General features: G+C 37.4%; 1 protein-coding gene across 2 annotated transcripts; it reads left to right on the top strand.

The window, feature by feature from the left end:
• Positions 1 to 1,239: 1,239 nt before the first annotated feature.
• Positions 1,240 to 16,333, top strand: LOC309496113 (membrane-spanning 4-domains subfamily A member 4A-like). 2 transcript variants are annotated; one of them, XM_082166111.1, is made up of 8 exons: positions 1,240 to 1,377; positions 2,649 to 2,833; positions 3,282 to 3,392; positions 3,490 to 3,549; positions 14,520 to 14,666; positions 15,021 to 15,134; positions 15,359 to 15,439; positions 15,657 to 16,333. In XM_082166111.1, exons 2-8 carry the CDS (start codon positions 2,663 to 2,665, stop codon positions 15,732 to 15,734), a joined length of 762 nt encoding a protein of 253 aa, XP_082022237.1. In that variant the 5' UTR covers positions 1,240 to 1,377; positions 2,649 to 2,662; the 3' UTR covers positions 15,735 to 16,333. The 2 variants fall into 2 exon arrangements, with proteins under 2 accessions (XP_082022237.1, XP_082022236.1); XM_082166110.1 differs by having other exon boundaries at positions 1,249 to 1,377; positions 2,638 to 2,833.
• The last annotated feature ends 3,086 nt before the right edge of the window (positions 16,334 to 19,419 follow it).

Below are 19,419 nucleotides of genomic sequence, written 5' to 3'. Positions count from 1 at the left end.
TCCAAATGAATAAAAACAGTAAAATGCAATCTCAGAATTTTACTCAACTTTTATAATTAACTATTAAATTACACAAATATACTTTGTGTATTTAATCTCACTTTATTAATCAATGTCTTTGCTGCTGACCTTCAATTATCTAATTCAACCATACTAAGCAAAAATTACTTTAGATAAGATTTAGAAATAAAAGTGTTGAACTTCCTTCTCCTGTATATTATTGTTCTTTAATCCAGAAAGGCAGCGCAGCTGAAAGGTTAGTTTGAGCGGCGCCCTCTACTGTACAAGCTTAAATATGCATTTCCTTCAGCCTGAGGCTTATTCAGTTCATTTTTGGTGTGAAAGGGCCTTAACATTTGCCAAAAATATAACTTTTTTGTTGTTCTTGTTATTAGAAAAACAAACAAGCAAGCCCAGCCCAGGTGAGAAAAAGTAACGTAAAAGTAACGTAACGCATTACTTTTCATAAAAAGTAACTAAGTAATGCAATTAGTTACTTTTTTGGGGAGTAACGCAATGTTGTAATGCATTACTTTTAAAAGTAACTTTCACCAACACTGCTGGTTAGTTACCTCCTCGCCCGCTGTGTCATCTTCCTCCGACACCGGCGGCCGCTCTCTCTTCTCCCATACCCCTGGTCTTGAAGTGGGAAGGGTGAAATTTTTCCACTCAAACAATGCTGGAACAGCTCCCCTGATTAATAACCGTCTCCCTAGCTCACGAACATCCTCCTTTTCAAAATGTCGGCTATATACTCAGGTATGGGGACTTACTGTGAAGTTGTCCCTCCGGATAACGACAAGCCATTTTCGCCTGATTTCTGCGTCAGATGGAAATGTGTAAAAACGAAGTACTCTGTTGTACTTACTCAAGCCTTGACACAGAGCCACACAACAATGCTCAGCTGTAGTGCTGGTGGCAGATTACCGCAAACTTCCACACCAACAAATATTCAAATTTAACCTATCTGGGGATAATAACAGCCTGCACAGCCTAGTCCAGCTATAATAAGTAATTTAGGTTTTAATGATGCACATAACACCATCATTAGCAAGACAGCTAAAAACATACTTTATAATGGAAGCACACATGCACCAAGGGGCGGAGCTAGCAATGATGTACACCCAGGTAGCATAATTGCAGTCTTTTAATAGACAGAAATCAGGTACTGATAGGCTGTCACACCAGTATGACTAATATGGCCAGCTTTACCACCCCTCATAACCACCTGAGCTCCACCTGCTTCCCCTTTCATTCTGGGAAGCAGTATCAGCAGTTACTTTTATGACATCTTACTTGCATAGGCTTATCTCAGGAGAGTGAACTGAACAACAGAGCAAAGTGTGGTAAACCAACTGAAGAGAAGATTTCTTTCCGGTAAAACAACAAATTATATACTTACACTTACTATCTGACTATCGTTATACAGATGCTTTTCTTTGCATTATATCTGCATTTTATTTATTGTGTATTCATTTTATTAATAAATTCATTTCTTCTATATTGGTTGGTAGGGCACTTTTGTAGTGTCTTTGGAAAAGAGCATCTGCTAAATGCCTTAAATGTAAATGATGTGGATCAATTTAAACATGAGCTGTTTGTTATATAGTACAATCTCAGTTATTACGGTCTAATTCTAGTTGATGGAAATAACTACTATTGACACAATTGCATTCAAAAGTGTTTCAACAACATGAAGACCACGTTTATAATAATAAATATTGTAAGGCCCAGCCAAATGGCCCAACAGCAGTTTTCAGTAGAGCGGGTATTGGATACCGTTCTGTCTTTTCAGTGAGGCAAAGTAGTTTAATTCCAATTAAAATGTAAAAATAAAACACTTATCTGACTTGATTATTCTATTTAACTCTTTACTTGTTCATTTGGATACCAATGTCGCCGTTTAATTTGGATCCCACGAGGGCCGCTCCCATGCTTGCTCTCTCTAAAAGTATTTTATTTAGACCCTTTATATTTGTATACACTCCTCTGTGAGACGTCATGACCTCTACTACAGATATAAGCTGACCAACATTACTTTCTCTGATGGTAGCTTTGGTTTGGTCATGCCATGTTTTCCCATGTACACTTAGCTAGAGTAACATTACATTAAACCGAGGTAAGACTCACCCTATTTAGGTTGGTCAAGCAACATTTTGTTATCCTAAACGGAAATTCGCTTTATTAGCCTTTACAGTCTAAGTACACTTGAATTAGTGCCAAGTGTTAGCTGGATCTCTGAATCTCAGTTGGTGTGCCCTATGCTCCACTCAAAACTGGACTTAAGTCCGTTACTAACCTGATGCAGATTTGCGGTAACAATGGATACAACGTAATCTACTAGAGTTTAAATTTCAAGTAAGTCAGGTATTAATAATCAGGTAAATGTTTCATGCCGATTACCAATCAATTCAAAGATGGTCAATACAAAACATCAAATGCTCAGAAATAAAGAGTAAAAGATGCATGCCTGACCTCTGAAAAATATATAATGTCTGGACGACACTCAGCATGGTCTGAGGTTCTTTTTCTCTTACATTATTATGAATATATAATATTTTTATAAATAAACTGGAAAGTTTGTTTATAGAAAATCTATTTTATAATCTAGTCTTGATTAACAATGATTTTGTACAGATCAATTTCAGATTCAGAAAGAAGAATGTCTCACACTGTCATACCCGTGAACTCTTCGACGGTTGTCATCCAGTTTCAACCACCAACACAAACTGGGACAAATGTTCCTGTGCCTGTTTATGGACAACAGCTAGCAGGAGTTTCACCTCTTCATGGACTTCAGCCATTTCTGAAAGGCCAACCAAAAGCCCTTGGGGTGAGAAATTGTTCATAAACCCAAATAATTGATTTTTGTGTATATATGTGAGGTAAGGAAATTACATAAATGCTAAAAAGGAGTTGTACACACATGAACAAAGCATTTTTTATTGAAGAATGACAATGCCTTGGTAATGTAGGAAAGACAGCAATAGAAGACAAGGTTCATCATTTACAGTGTAAAATCATAAAAAAAATTATAGTGTATCAGTCACAGAGAAGAATGTTTTAGGAGTTGCAAACTATCAAAAAATGTGAAGTAATGAATAGATTTTGCTAGTCCGCAAATCAGTATGTGATTTCATGCAATGAGAGTACCTAGATATTTTTGTAGAAAAACCATAAGTCCATACTACAGCTGTTATTAATTTATTTTCTACATTTTATATTGTTCCTCCAAATGTAATATTGTTTTACTTTATAAAAGACTCTCTTGTCCTTCACAGACTGTCCAGATAATGATTGGTCTGTTGACTTTCCTGTTGGGAATCGTGTCTTCAATTCAAGCAGAAGCCATCTTTGTCTTTAGTGGGATTCCTTACTGGGGATCTCTCATCGTAAGAAACAGTTATACAATTAAGTGTTGTGTCTTTTATAACACAAGTCGCATATTCCAGCAGAAGCCTTGATTTTTGTCTTTCTCTCTGCTCTCAGTACATCATCGCAGGCTCACTCTGCATTGCTGCAGAAAACAAACCGAATTCACCCTGTTTGGTATGTACACAACACTTGTTATTGTTCAGGGTTTAAGCACCAGAGGTACTGGAACCCTATTGTGTTCATAGTAATTTTCTGTACTGATTTTATCTTCCTTAATTTTCTGCCAAAAAGGTGTATGGGCATCAGTGACCGTAATTCATAGAGACCCCAAACTTGTCAGTGTCACGATCCCATCGATGTGCCTTGTGTTTTGTATGTACTTCTATTAAAGTGTATAGTTTTATCCCTTTTTTTTTCTGTGTGTGGCAAAGCGGGCGTGAACTGACTCAAATTGATATGATTTTCGACTACGCCACCTGGGGAATTTCACCTCAAGAATTAAACACAACCTCTAAAGGCACGCACAGGTCCTAATCACCGTTGGAGTCAGAGACATAAGTAATCGTACAAAAGTATTTTATTAACAGTTAAAAGAGGCATTGACCAGCAATCACACTCATCTCAAATTGTTAAGTTCACTCATTGGGGGCAAAGAACCCAGGCTTACCACAGGGGCAGTCTCAGAATATCACCCTTAATGAAAGATCACACAAATCACAGTGCACACACACTAGCACACACACAGCGACTAAGGTCAGAGAAGACCACGACACACAGTGAAGGATGCCACCACCAGAAGGTCACTCGTCTGCCCCCGGGTGCCCAGGTCCTGCCAACAAAGAAAGAAAAAGACGTTAAGATAGAGCAGAGATATGCATAAACAAATAATACAAAATAAAGAGCAACTCAATACAGTTTCAGGAAGAAACCAACTACTCGGTTCCGCCCGGATCGTCACAAATCAAGATAAAAAACAACAAAAGAAAGCATAAACTCAACATAAACATGATTAAATAAACTGACAGTATAGTTCGACCGTAGAAATGGTTAGATGAAAACGATATATTAAATAAATAGAAATCAAAATACAAATTCAAAAATACCCAACCATTGACATCAATTAAAGAAATAAACCAAAAAAAAAGGAAAACAAAAGAAACTCAAAACATATCACTGAGACACAGCCTAGAAAGCACGAAAAAGTTCACTTAAAGCTGCCGTCGGCAACATTTTTTTTATCATATTCAGTGTAATCGACACTATAATCCGACAGAACAACATAAATAAGGTGGTTTTAGAAAAAAACCCGAGCTTCTAACTCCACCTGGAGCGTGTTATTTGTTTTGCAAAAATCCAGCGCTCCCGCTTCATCAGGTCCAATCAGCGCAGGGGGGTGTGAGATCTGACTGTCAATCACAGGTCGTGCACACGCCACAGATCCCCCCTCACTCGCGCACGTTAATATCACATGCACACGCCACGCCTGAAGTTCGCCTGGAGATTGCATGAAGCGTGATGGCGGAGAGAAAATCTACTAACAAGCTTCCAATTCCTCGGTTATTGCTATCTATGGATAGATCAGCCAGGGCAGCCTACCTCCGAGTCCATGGTGTTGATAGATGCTGAAGAGACGGACGCGTTCACAGAAAATCAGGTATACACGCACAGTGACGCACTGACGAGCACGACCTCGATGGGAGGGTGCTCGCTGGTAGTGGGGGAGGGGCATGAGAGTTGTAAACATTCAAAATTTTGGCTAATCGACCCAATCTGCCAGACTTGCCGACGGCAGCTTTAAAACACGGAAAAACTCATTGAGAGCGTCCCAGTCTCGTAGTAACGGAACAATCCGATGGAAACAGAACAGCAACTATGATGAGAGACGGAGCGAACAGCAACTCTATGAAGAAGCACGGAGCGTCGGAGCGACCAGCAACTCTATGATGAGGCACAGAGCACATAACAATTGACCAGAACGCCGCCATTGCCCTTGTCACGCGCCTACAAACAAAACAGAAAGTGTTACACTGCCATTCATTCTCCCCCTGGCTTCCGGCTCGAGCAAACATACTCACAATAACAGATGCTGCACTGGGATTAATATCCCGAATTCCTAGCGATGCATGGAGCCAGATCTCTCATCAGCAGAGAGCGCGGATGAACTTTGGACTACGTAAATCATACAGATTAGTACCCGCTCGGTTAAAGCAACCCACAGGAATCTCATTACACAAACGTCGTCGTACATGCTTTCCTTACCGTATCAAATGTCCACATTTGATTCTCCAGCACAAGCAGCAGGGCGCGTAGGTGACGTCATGGCCCCGGAAAGTGACACACGCCTATGCCTGGCAGCCCGTGCTCTTATACACCCATGGTCCCAGCCCATTGGCCAAACCTCAAATAAAAAAATTAGGAGGGGTAATAACCCATCCTGCCACATGTGCAAAAGCCAAAATAGATGAGAAACACAAAATGTGAATGGCAAACAAGACACACCTGGGAACAACCAGAAACTAATCAGGGTAACTATGGTAACAATCAAGGCAACAAGGGAAACAGGAACTAAACACAGAAACAAACATTTCAAGAGAAATATTTAAAGAGAAAAATCCATACAAAACAAAAGGCACCCCACCAGGATCGTGACAGTCAGGAAGGTCTCAAGTGTGCGCATCTACTCGGGTGCATAGACACACATCTGTCTAACACTAGGTGGCGCAATAAAAATTATTTAAATTTTCTGAGGAAAAAAAAACATTTTCAAACTCCTAGGATGTTGGTCCAATCTTCACTAAATTTGTATTTATCGAAACGTGACAATATCAGTGAATTATACTGTCTGGCAATGTTAATTTTTCACAAATGTATCCTTATCTCCAAACTTAATGAAATTTAATAGACATAGGCCTGGTTTCACAGACAGGTCTTAGACTAAAGCCAAGATTAGGCTTTAGTTCAATTGTCACGAAAAATTGTCAAAAAGTCACGAAATTACCAATTTATTACGTATAGATTATGTATCTGGAACGTTCTTGGTTATCTTATAACCTTAGGAGGACGTAGCCTACTGACGACGTTGTGAGTTGGGAATGTGATAATGAAATTACGGGTATGTGACGTCGTAGTTATGTTGTCAAATAGTAAGTCATGAAATTACCAAAATGTACGAATACATTACGTAACTGTTACGTCGTGTGTTAGCTGCATACACAATTGTATTGCACTGTATGTTGCGGTATATTCTGCTGCGGCGGTCTTCAATTATTGCAGTGTGAACCGATAGGGTCCTACCCAGTGGGCTATAAACTTTAACACAATTCTTTCTGGGACCCGTTATAATTTTGAATAAATAATGATACAATCTGATATATATTATCAACAAACAATACAATCTGATATATATTATCAACAAACAAAAAACTCAATTTTTTTTTAACTCATTTGACAAATCAGAAAGAACTTGTTGATATCAAACGTTTGGAACAAATAGGCTACAAACATAAGGAATTTTTTTTTTTTTTTTTTTACGAAACACATCAGCTTTCGTCCTCGCTCTCAGAGTGGAAGAGAAACTGAATACGTAAATTGAATAAAAATTTATTGTTTGTGTTTAACTAAAGAAGTTTAATATTTAGTGATTTAATATAATATTTAATATATAATAGTTATTTCTCTTCGCCAGCTCAATGATATAATTAATCTGTGAAGCAACATATGAAAATCCCTATCTCCGTCAAGAAAGAAAAAAAAAAGTCAGAACTGCTATCGAGTTCATGTTTTTGTAAATAGTCTTGTTTGGTTAGTCACGCTACATACCTGCACGCGGGCTGCGCGAGGTAGGCACTGCGGGTCCAATAGCCAAGACTATTTCAACCAGGGGATGCGTTTCCAAGAAGCACCATTAGACAACTAACATTGCAAGTTTCATCACTGACATATTCAACGATTTGGTGTTTTCCAAAACCATAGTTCAAACGAACATTCGCAAACTGCAGCGCAAACTTGCGTGGTTGGAACGACAGCTCTCGAGCTGAGGTTAGAAGATCGGGTTGGAAGCATAAGTTCGCATACGAACACAACGTAATATTACTGCGCCGCATGGAGGACCGGCCATAATGTATATGGCTCCTCATCTTTACGTGTCAGCAGATCATATCTTTAGGTGTGACCCTGCTGATGTTCAAAACCCACACCCTGCTGATGTGCGTAACACCGTCCCAGATGATGCTGAGAGTGGCAGAGTCCTGTACTTTAGTCTTAGGCAAGAGATACTACGTGTGTTGTGATCTGTCTTTACAATATCTTTGGAAGGAAAGACATGTAGTGTAATCTTATAAGTTAATAAATTATAATTATAATACATTATATTTATAATTTAATTTATAAATTAATAATAAAGAGTAATTTTTATAGGATTTTCAGTTGTATTTGAGAATGGAGCCTGTGATTTAAATCTAAAGTATGTAGCCATATTTTACAACACTTGACATGATACTGTAAATTGCAAATGTAGTTACAGGAAATGAGAATGTGTAGCAAGAGTTACTGACATAAGGTCATATAACACAAGATAAAATAGTATTGCAGATAGGCCATTTCTATTTCTGGTTAAAATAAATGTTAAAACTTGTATTCAACAGACCTTATTAAAACACTAGTGAGACTGTAATATGAACTTCTGGGACTCATATTTAGGTAACACTTAAATGTGTAAGGCCAACAAAAAAGAAATGTATGACAATGTATGGTTTTCAGAACTGAAATGTCCTATAAGTTTTTCCCAGAATACACAAATGAACAGTGTATGAAAAGAACCCTGATTATTTTACCACTGCCTACATGGAGAACAGTTTGCTGGACATGCACAGAAGATACCTTACAAGCTATTATCAGCTTTACAACAGATCCATTTTCATGTAGTTGGCATCTAAGACACTCCCAAACCCTGTTCAAAATCAGAGTAGGTACTGTAAATGCATGGGATCTGCAACAGTGGACCACATATATGTGCTACTGGACACCTTTGTAAACCCCTGATATCTGTAAATTCAACATCAATGTGTGAAACACCGATAACGTCAGCCCCAGTGGTAAAGCGCAGAAATGTATGCATTGTTTAAGTGATCAAATGAACAGCTTTAAAAACTGCATTGTTTTACTGTGAGAAGGTTGTTTTTCATTGGGTTTAAGCAACGCAATAATGCCTTTTGTTGTTGGAATTTTGGATTCATAAAGGGCTGAAACTGCAGACACTGTTGGAAGCAGACTTTTTAAAGTACACTGAGCACTAGCAGCCATCATTTCAAGAGCATACACTGGCTCCTGTATTAGTTGTTTGTGTGCAGTCTGTTTGATGGTGTCCTTTATGGCATCTCCATCAGGAACAGCGTGTCCACCCATTCTGGAAAGCATGTCGAGTAGGTCATCCCTGTCATACTCTCTTCCTTCCAGCACAGAGCTGATGATGTCTCTCAAATGGCGTGACAAACCTTGAATAAAACAGAATGTATAAAACAGATCAATTAAGCCCTTTTCACACAGAGATTCTGGAAAATACACGGATAATGTGTCCCGGGACACTGCCAGTGATTTTCCGGAATCTGTACGTGCATACACACACATCCCGTAAAGACATGTGACATCGATGTGATGCTTATGAGTTTGCTTATGAGTTGCAATTTCTCTCTCGAGAAACCACGCGTGTGCATCTTTTTTCCTGATTCAATCATAAACTAGCGCATGAAGTACCGTTCCACAGCTGCCGAACGATCTCCGCTTCAGTGTCATCACTACAACACACCCCTTACGGCATTGATTACAGCTTTTGTTCACACAGAGCACGTTCCAGAACTGATCCCAGCAATGTTACTAGGTTCCCATCCCGGGATCGATTCCGGCATCAATCCAGGGATGCGTTTACGTTCACACAGAAGGCACTCTAGCAATTTTACAGGAATTTCCTGGGGTCAACGCGATGTGTGAAAGGGGCTTTACAGTGCATAGTGGCAAATATTTGTCATAATATTCAATGGCTCATTTAGCATGCAGTACCATTCAATTGTACAATTGGTAACAATACTATAGTACATAACTCACAAAAGATTCAGTCAGCATGTCTGGTGTCACTTTGTTCTCCCCATGAAGGAGACACACGGCAAAGCTTCACTGGAAAGAATTTGTGATCCTGGTATCCTTTTAGTAGAATTCTACCTACTGGCTCCCATTCTTCTTTTCCATACTCAGACTGAAGTGCTGGGACATACTCTGTAACAGTCTCCCTATCCACTCCTATTGAGACACGATTTCCTTATCATTTCTCACGTGTTTGGTTGTGAAATGTAGTTTGTGGACCAGCCAGAAGTTGTCGGTGATTCTTTTCTTTTGTAAAGTCATGAAGTGTGAAACCTCTGTCACCATTCATCGTTCAGTGTGAACACAGCAGCAACTGATTGTTACCCCGGATAGTCATGCAGTGTGAAAACAACAGTGACTCAACTACTTTGAAAATCGCACAGTGTGAACTCGGCATTGGTTTTCACTGTACTGTGATCCATATAGTACCTCCAATGCTTTGTATCATAGAGTCAATTGTTCTATTTGCAGGGATGGAGCGAAATGGAACAATAGTCCCGTGACGAAGCAGTAACTAGTTTAATCCACAATGATTCCAAATCCCAAACGACCACAGTCAAGCTTTGAAGCCACTGTCCTTAGGTTATAGAACTCTCATGTTCCAGTTCGTATTACAGCCTTGAGCTTGATCGACTAAAGGAAAAATAGAGGATATTCAAAGAGTCCTTCTACAAACAAAACATGCATACTAACATTAGCACGCCAGTTTCAAACCGACCAACAGCCATAAAACCCCCCAAAAAACTAAATACAGCTTGCACAGAAAATAACCACAGTTGACATAACAAATCAGACAAAGAAAAACACTTACTTGATTGAGCTTGAAACAATAGTTTCTCAATCTGGACTCTGGGCAGATTGCGTGAACCAAGAGAGAAGAACCATGCTTCGCTTTCCACACCATTTGCAATGTCCTGTTTTACTAAAATGAATTACCAATATAATTAGTAAAATAAGTTATTCATTTCAAATTGAATATATGCGGTAGTGATTCATTGGATCAAGAGAACTCACGGTTTGGATCATATTACGGTTTTTGAGTCACAGATTGAATCATTTTTCAGATCAGCAAAAAAACAAAAACAAATTTGGGGTGGGGGTTAACTTTGCTTTCCATTTATCACTTAAAGCTCACTTTAAGTAACCTACTCCAATACCACTGCATAAACTACTAGCCTAACTAATAAAGTTAAAGCAATATTAAAGGCAAGTGAACAGACAGTAAAAAGAACAAACAGCAATTACAAGCATAGATAAATACAACGTAACATTTACAAATAAAGTAAGGTCTAACTGTAGTATTCATGTCAGGTAGGCCAACAAAAATGTAATAATTAAATGAAAAATAACACTGTTTACTGTATAAACTTAATAGATTAATCTTTGTTAACCCCCTGGGGTCGGCGGTATCGCCGGTGATACCAGCTCGCTTTTTTTTTTATCAGTTCAAAAGAGATTCATTTTGCTCTGTTGACTTTGATATTACAAACACGTTTCATACATCAATCGATTCTGTTAAATGTGTATTATTTTTGTGTATACTCACAATAAAAACAAAGTGTTTTGCTTTTTGCCAAATAAAGAAAAATAAACACGAAGCGAGTTCTGCTTTCTCTCTGTCAGTGTAGTCCATTCTGAAACGCGTCCGAAAATGAACAATAACTCAGCGAATACTCAGTCAAACAGACATAGTAGTAATTTATATAAAAAACAAATATTCTCAGTTCATGTAATCTGTAAGAAAAGAGCGAGATGTCAGTCGTTCTCATCTAATTATTTTTAATGTGACTCCGCCCACGGAGAGCGTGCGCTATTCAAACGCAAATTACTGAGGCAATCCAAGCAAACCTGTGAACGCCCCCATATCAGCTCGAGAAAACAAGTTTAATCAGATCATTACTTGTTTACACCGTCTCGCAGCGCTGTGAGGAATAATAATAATGGAAAATGTACCTCAGAAGTGTTGGTATTTCGAGGAGCAAGGATCCGACTGAGCTGAGGAATACTGAAGTACGTTTTTTTTCCTTCTCAAGTGAATCGCGTTTCTGTTTGTGAATGAATTATGATGTTTTAGCAAACTGTATTGCTATACTGAGATGAGTAAAAATCGACTGAAATATGTTGAAATAAAATGTATTTGTATAAGCAACGTATTAAACTGCAAATTAACATTTATATTTCTTATAATAAACACGAAAGACCTATGTTACAGACAAATGAAAGACAATATTTCGTTGATTAGTTTTGGATAGATTACACATTTTTACTGTAAAATATCTGCCACCTCAAATAAGCTTTTGTTTGCCAATTTTTGCTCATATGTTAAATATAGTATGTTTTGTCAAAAATAAAGTAATCAAATAATCAATCAAATCCTTAACTTTGAAATATGTATGATAAAATGTATACTTTAGTTTTTACAAAGAAAGATTACACTTGAATTGTTGTTGTAATTGTAACCTTTTTAATAAAAAATATATTTACAAGGTAGATGTAAAACAAACTATTAAAAGGTAAATATAAGCCTTTTCTTTAAAGGGATAGTTCACTTTGAAATTCATTTTTGGTATGTTTTAGCTTACCTCAAGGGCATCCAAGATGTAGGTGTTTTTTTTCCGCAGTAGTTTCAATTTTAATATTTTTAGGTCAAACCGTTCTTGTCTGTCAGTCATATAATGCAGGTCGATGGTCACTGTCTCAAAGAGCATGCACAGAGTCCAAATTAAAACAATTCCCCGTCGTCCAAATTAAACAATTCCCCATCGTAAGTACACATTGATGGCCTAAGACACGAAACGAGCGGTTTGTGTGAGAAAACGAACCGTATTTATATCGTTTTTACCTCTTATACGCAGCCATGTCCAAGTGATCTGATCTGACGTGTACGCAGACTGGTGCATAGATATATACACTAGATGTCGCCTTAAAGACATTCGTTCCAATGAACTGCCGTAGACAAGGCCACATCTAGTGTGTATATATCTATGCACCAGTCTGCGTACATGTCAGATCAGATCACTTGGACATGGCTCTTCATGATGCATTTTTTGACTGATGCGACTTCTACTCCGGAGCTACTTATAGTCCGAAAAATACGGTAATAAAGTATATTTGTACAATATAATCTGATGAGCCCATAATAACTCAACGCGTTTAATTACACGTTAAGCATTGCCGAATACACTCAAATGAGATCGACTCAGAAAAGACGTCATTTAACGTGTCACCTGTACATCTTCTTTGTTGCATGCACAAATTATGATCACTAATACAAAATAAAACATTTTATTCACAAAAATGTCTCTATTTGTACAAATTGCTGCACATTCGTTGAATTCTGAATTTTGCACACATAAGTTGAAAGCAATTTGTTTGTGGATAGTAGCCTAAAACATATCTGCAACATTTATCAAGTTCACGGATAATTGTGTGTGCATTTATTAATCATTATGGTACTAAAATCATAATAAAGTATACTACAAAAAATCAGATGAGTCCAGAATATGAACGCAACGCGTTTAATTTCATGTTAAGCATTTTCCTCCCATTGAAAACCATTATAAGAACGCTAAATGTGGCTTAATGCATATTAGACTATCCCCTTATTATGTCGAAATAACAAGTTATTATGTCGAAATAACGAGTTATTGTGTCAAAATAACGAGATGTTGAAATAATGAGATATTATGTTGAAATAACGAGATATGTCAAAATAACGAGATATTTGTGTCGAAATAACGAGATAAGTTTTCTTTTTTTTTCACCTTGTGGTTCAGGGCTTCCGTAGTTTTTTGCATGAGGATTCAGAAAATAAGTATGGGCAGAATGCCTAACTTGGTAATTTAAAGAAAAAGGTACAAGGTATTGTTGTAAGTAACTGAGATAGTTGAAATGAATACATTTAAATATAAATTGAAGCCATGCAAAGATGACCATTGGAGTGTGACCACCATCGTGCATTGTACAGTGATGAGTAAAAAAAAAAAAAAAACATCCCAAAACAAATCTACAAAGTCTATGATATGCTGTATAAAGCGGGGCAAGGTCTGATTTTGATACTGTTTCATAAACCACATCACAATAATCAAAGTACGGAAGTATTAATTGAGAAACAAATTTCTTACGAACACTATATGAAAAACAATTCCGAAATCGATGTAACATACTAATTCCAATGTTAACTTTGCGTATAATATGGTTAATGTGAAAAAAAGTTCAGAATCAAGCCATACCCCGAGATATTTAATAGTATCAACTTTATGCAATAAGGAGTACCTTATTTACGTGATACAATTTAAGTTTCTGTCTAGAACCAAAAATCATAACATGTGACTTAGTTTTATTAAGCACACTTTCTTTTTTTGGCCAAAAGCGAATCTTGTAACATTAAAATCAGACTGAAGAGATAGTTGAATTTTTATAGAAACAGAATTTGACGCATATATAACAGTATCATCAGCATAAAGTTGAACCTGACAACTAATGGTAAATTATTAACACAAATAGAAAAAAGAAGTGGTCCCAGTATTGAACCTTGAGGGAAATAACTGAAGATAACTGAACTTAACATAACTGAACGATCAGTAAAGTTGAAAATAAAATATGATTCTTTTTGGGTGGACTGGTGGTCCAACTCAATTGAGCGCATACGTTTTTATACACATTTTTAGAATTTATGCGCATCTTGGCATTTCCATCCAGCGTTTTTTTTATTTATTTTTTTTATATCCCAAAATGCACATAATACTTGGCGGATGGAACCATAGCTAATGAAGATTGACTGGACTATGTTGTAAAAAACATGATTTCTTAAATAGATACATTTCAATCATATCCCTTAATCATCCACATGAGACACTGGTGCTTGGACCCTGATAAATGATGCTTGTGGGTATATTTTATTTGTTTGTTTATTTTTATCACACTCCATATACCTTTCCATCTACGCTAACAAGTTAAAGTTATAGTTCATTTATTAATCTATTTTATGTGTTTTTTTCTACCTACAGGTGAAAGGTTCACTTGGAATGAACGTTTTCAGTGCTATAATTGCAGGAATTTCCTTTATCATAATTCCATTGGATTTGACTCTAGGGCCATTCACCTCTTACTGCGACAATTATTATTATTGTTATGATATTGCGTACAAGTATAAGGTATGTTACCAACTTTTATATTCACATTTATTTAGTAATTACAATAAAATCACTCTGCTCAGTAAAGTTGTCAAAAGTCAAGCCTTAAAATCTGCTCTCATTTATCTAGTCTTTTCCCCAACATTTCAGAAGTAGTTTATAGATCTCTTGCTATTACTGATCATTTACAATGCAAGAAGGCATTATACATTCATTATAAACTCAGTCCAGTTTGACCTATACATATGTTGTATCACTATATGAACCTCAAGGATGATAGATTCTGAACTTCTGAACAGCCTGTGTACTGATGTGAGTGTCAATCATCAATTATTTTGTCATCATTATTTGTGCTAATGTTGAATTCTCTCTCAGATTCTCTTCTGGGGAATCAGTGGTGTATCATTGATATTCGCCTTCCTTCAGTTTATCATCTCCATCTTTCTGTCAGCATTTGCCTGTAAAGCCACCCCCTGCTGTTCTCCACAGGTGAGCGATGCGCCAAGTCTTTCAGTTGCAAAATTACTTTAAGATATCCAAATGAAAGCATAAGTTTCCACACCAGGACATTTCAGAAGGATTTCTGTCTTTTGCTTTTTTTCTACTCCATTTGAAGTATACTGATGTCTATAATCCTGAAATACTGAAACTGTCTCTGCCAGTGTCTTTCCATGTAAGAAGACATAAAACAATATGTGTGTATTTTTCCAAAGGTGCCGTTTGTTCCACAAGTTTTAACTCAACAACCCTGTTGTTTTGGGCACAATCACTTCCATGATCTTAACAACTCAGAGGTAAGAGAAGCTTGTAACCCCAGTTTAATTAGACTTTGACTAAAACGGTACTGAAAAATTTATTATTTGAATTTAGTGTCACTATATATGATCTTGAAGTGTGTGGATGTAATGGGTGCATTCATTTGGGTGTTTAATAGCATCAATAAGTCATCTGTAAGCAAGGAAGCTGCTCATATAGCTCATATATATATATATTTTTTATTTTATTTTTTAGATACCTGTGGTCAGCAACCCTGCCATGCATCACCTTCCTGCAGAAAATCCTCCACAATACAGTGATTTTAAAATATAAATATTAAAACAGAGTCGACAGAGTTGAGGTGGGACACAAGGGTTTTTCCAGTGATTTCCTGTCCATAATATCTAATGTCTTTCATTAAAAAGAGAACATTATAGAAAAGAAAAAATGATAATTACAGAATTTATAAGTCACAAATATGTAAACAATAGGGGTGTAACGGTACACAGAAGTCATGTTTCGGTTCGTACCTCAATTTTGGGGTTTGGTAGAATTTCGATACAATAGGAAAAATGGTCACACTTTAGTTTTAGGGTCCAATTCTCACTATAAACTACCTGTCAACTTTTTTTACTAATTATTGCTTAGTAAACAGCGTTGCATTACAGCGTCCCTTCTTCTGAATTGGAGTGTGGATCATCTGTGACTGACTGTATTTGTCATCTGACTGCTACTGTGACTGTTCAGGATGAATACATGTACCGTTACACCCTTAGTAAATAATAACTATTCAAGACTAGATGCTATTTCATGATTTCTTACGTTTTAAGTCAAGAACTTTACCTAATCATCAGTGAAACTGGATAGATTGTTTTGAACAACTAATTGCTTAATACAGTATAAACTGTAAGAATAAAGTATACAGAATGAAAAAATGGCTTATTCGTGTCTTTTTGTGTGTGTTCCCTTTCACCTTTATTTAACTAGGCAAGAGACTTTAAGAAAGAATTCTTATTTACAACAACAGCCTGGCAGGAGAATATCAGTATCCTGGAGGAAACGCATACATATTTATCATTAAAACTTGATTGAAACAAGGGTGATGGACTGTGTCATGTCACAAAATAGCCTTCCTTTTTTCTTTAAAAATTGTAAACAGATATAAATATAGATATTAGGGACGTCCCATGCCGGCAATGGGTCCATGTCATTTTGCGGGACAATGCAAGAAATGTGAAAAAAAGCAATGGATGGTATGGTGGTACCAAACATGGGCTTCATCACGCACATTCTTCAGCTCATATATGAGGGTCTGGTTTATCAGCGTCGCATCACAGAAACACTGGCTATTGCGAGGAAGATTTTAGGGCATTTTAAACATTCACCTCAGGCCTACACACATCTAGAAGACATCCAGATGGAAATGAGAATGCCAACCAAGCACCTAAAGCAAGATGTGCAAGTTAGATGGAACAGCAGTCACTACATGATGCAGAACCTTCTAGAGCAACAGTGTCTATGCAGCTGACCACAACCTTCCAGCTACCAGCTTTAAACATAAAGGAAAGAGGTAAATCAGTGAAGGAAAGCGGTCAGGCAAGTTTTTTCCTCCAGTGAACACTTGGACCCCCAGATAGTGCTCTGAATCCCTGCGCAATTCAGAGTTCCTTTTGAAAGAGCGCTTCGAAAGAGTTGGTAGCCAGCATCTGATCAAATGAGGACCCGAGCGGGACACTTATCACACTTACAGCCTTAGTAACGACGGGATGGAGGTATCTTGAGTTGTCTTGTTTTGTTCGTTAGAGTAAAGAGGCCAGTTTGTGTTTTGTTTGGCCACTACTCACCCTAGTAACAAATCAGGCCTGCAAAGGTGGAGTTTATACACTACACCCTAGTGCAGGGGTAGGCAACCTAAGGCATGCGTGCCAACACTGGCACGCGGAGGGTTAATCGCTGGCACACAAGCAAATGCGAGAGAAGTGTATGTATTTCATTCAGATAAAGTAGTCTAGTTTTATGCCGGTCAAATGCACTCGGGCTCCCCATGATTAACATCGCGCAACATCAGCATCACACGTGCACACGGAACGCACATGTAGGAAACCTCGTGAATTACGGCCGTTTCACGCATATTTTTTTCGGCGTACATGTTAATCCACACCGGGAGCAGGGGCAGCGCGCGAGCGCCCAACAGGAGCGTCGCGTGAGCAGCAGTGAAGCGGGGGTTTCGCCGCCGAGTCTATTTTGTCTGCGCTGCTCACGCTCAATTTAAAGCCCCCTTTCACACAGAGATTCCAGAAAATACACGGATAAAGTGACCCGAGATTTATTTGACCCGGGTTCGTTTGATTTTGGTTCATTCACACTGCCAGTGATTTTCCGGAATCAGAGAGTGCGTTCTCACACAAGCCGTACAAATCCCGTAAAGACACATGACATCGATGTAACTTAAAATGTCTTAAGTTTGCCTAGAGCTGCGATTTCTCTCTCTGATTCGATCATAAACTTGCGCATAACGTATCGTTTCACAGCTGGCGAACGATCCCGGCTTCAGCGTCATCACTACGACACGGCATTATTACGGCTTTTGTTCACACAGGACTCTTTTCGTTCCGGGACTGAACACGGCAATGTTACTAGGTCCCCAACCCGGCATCTATCCCGGGTCGTGTTTGCATTCACACAGAAGGCAAAGCGCTGTGCGCTGGGTTCAAAGCGCTGTGTGAAAGGTGCTAAAGTGAAAGCACACTTTTGATGGACAAAATAAATATGATTCCAAACAAAAGTGCCCAAAATGCACAGAATGTGCATGTCTAGTGTGTTTTAACAAGAACTGGATTAGGTTATGTCAGAAAAGAAAATTAAGACTCAAAAATATTTATATAAAATTTACCCATTTAAACTTGTTTTTATTATTCAGTTTGGGTAAAAGGATATGGTATTTTATATATAAAAAATATATATATAGAAAATAAATATTTGTGTGTGCTGTAAAGTAGTTAGAAAAAATTAAATCGGAATCGGCTAAAAAAATAGGTATCGGCAGGTCAAACTCAATGAAAAATCGGAATCGGCCTAGAAAATTGTAATCGGTGCATCTCTAGTAAGGAGTTATAAATATTATTAAATTGTCTATCTAAATCTAAAACAAATTTCAAGAGAAATATTTAAATTTCTGTACTATTTCTGTGTAAGCCATTATGAAAACGGTTGCCGACCCCTGCCCAAGTGTGTTTGGGTCCACAACCTTTAGTTTCACACCATGTCTGAATGTGTTTGTGTAACCCAGTAGAATACAATTCTTCAGGTACTGGGTTATCTCATTTTATTTGTTTTTGTTTGGTTCTAATTCAGAGCTAAAATGTGATTGAAATATACATTTCAAAATAGTGATGTATAAAGGTGGCTGTGTTCCTTTAAGAACGTCGTTCCTATTTCAAGTTTGATTGCTATGTACATGTAAAAACGTGGCATCAACAAACAAGTTAGGCGTTTCATTATTTTATTGGTTTATGTGAATTAAGTCCCGCCCTCACTGGTGTTTTATGTAACGTGAGTGGTTGTTCAAGGGGAAGGTGGGAGAAGTCACACTTTAGTTTTAGGGTCCAAATAAACAGATAGAGCTGATAATAAACAGTGTTTCATTATCATTCTTAATGTGGTTATTCAGTGCACTTAAAAAAGTGTTTTTTTTTTTATTGTTTTTTTTTAGTTCATCTGTAGTGGAAGTGTGACAGACACATTCATTTATTTTGACATATAATAGATTGCATGTTGGGTTTGATATTGTGTCCAGTTGTGAATTGAGATAAAATTTGACTGTGTGAATTACTCACACACTGTTTAATTTGTTATGTGAACTAATTTGATTTATTTTTATTTTATACAAATTAAATTTGTTACATTTGGTCACTTTCAAAGACTTTTATTCTTTCAGAAGAGGTTATAGATAGTTGAGTATAGATTATTATTATAATTTTCTACAAGAAAATTTATTCATTTAGTGACACCAGAGGGG

This window comes from Leuciscus leuciscus, assembly GCF_965113295.1.
Source record: "Leuciscus leuciscus genome assembly, chromosome: 4".
Taxonomy (NCBI): domain Eukaryota; kingdom Metazoa; phylum Chordata; class Actinopteri; order Cypriniformes; family Leuciscidae; genus Leuciscus; species Leuciscus leuciscus.
The sequence above is the reverse complement of the archived record's forward strand: the minus strand, read 5'-3'. Positions and strand labels throughout refer to the sequence as shown.

What these genes read in the sequence shown, in the direction of transcription:
- LOC309496113 (XM_082166111.1), top strand. Translation starts at nt 2,663, where the DNA reads ATGTCTCACACTGTCATACCCGTGAACTCTTCGACGGTTGTCATCCAG. An exon ending in ATATTGCGTACAAGTATAAG is followed by an intron (nt 14,667 to 15,020) that starts GTATGTTACCAA and finishes ATTCTCTCTCAG; the next exon opens with ATTCTCTTCTGGGGAATCAG. An exon ending in ATGATCTTAACAACTCAGAG is followed by an intron (nt 15,440 to 15,656) that starts GTAAGAGAAGCT and finishes TTTATTTTTTAG; the next exon opens with ATACCTGTGGTCAGCAACCC.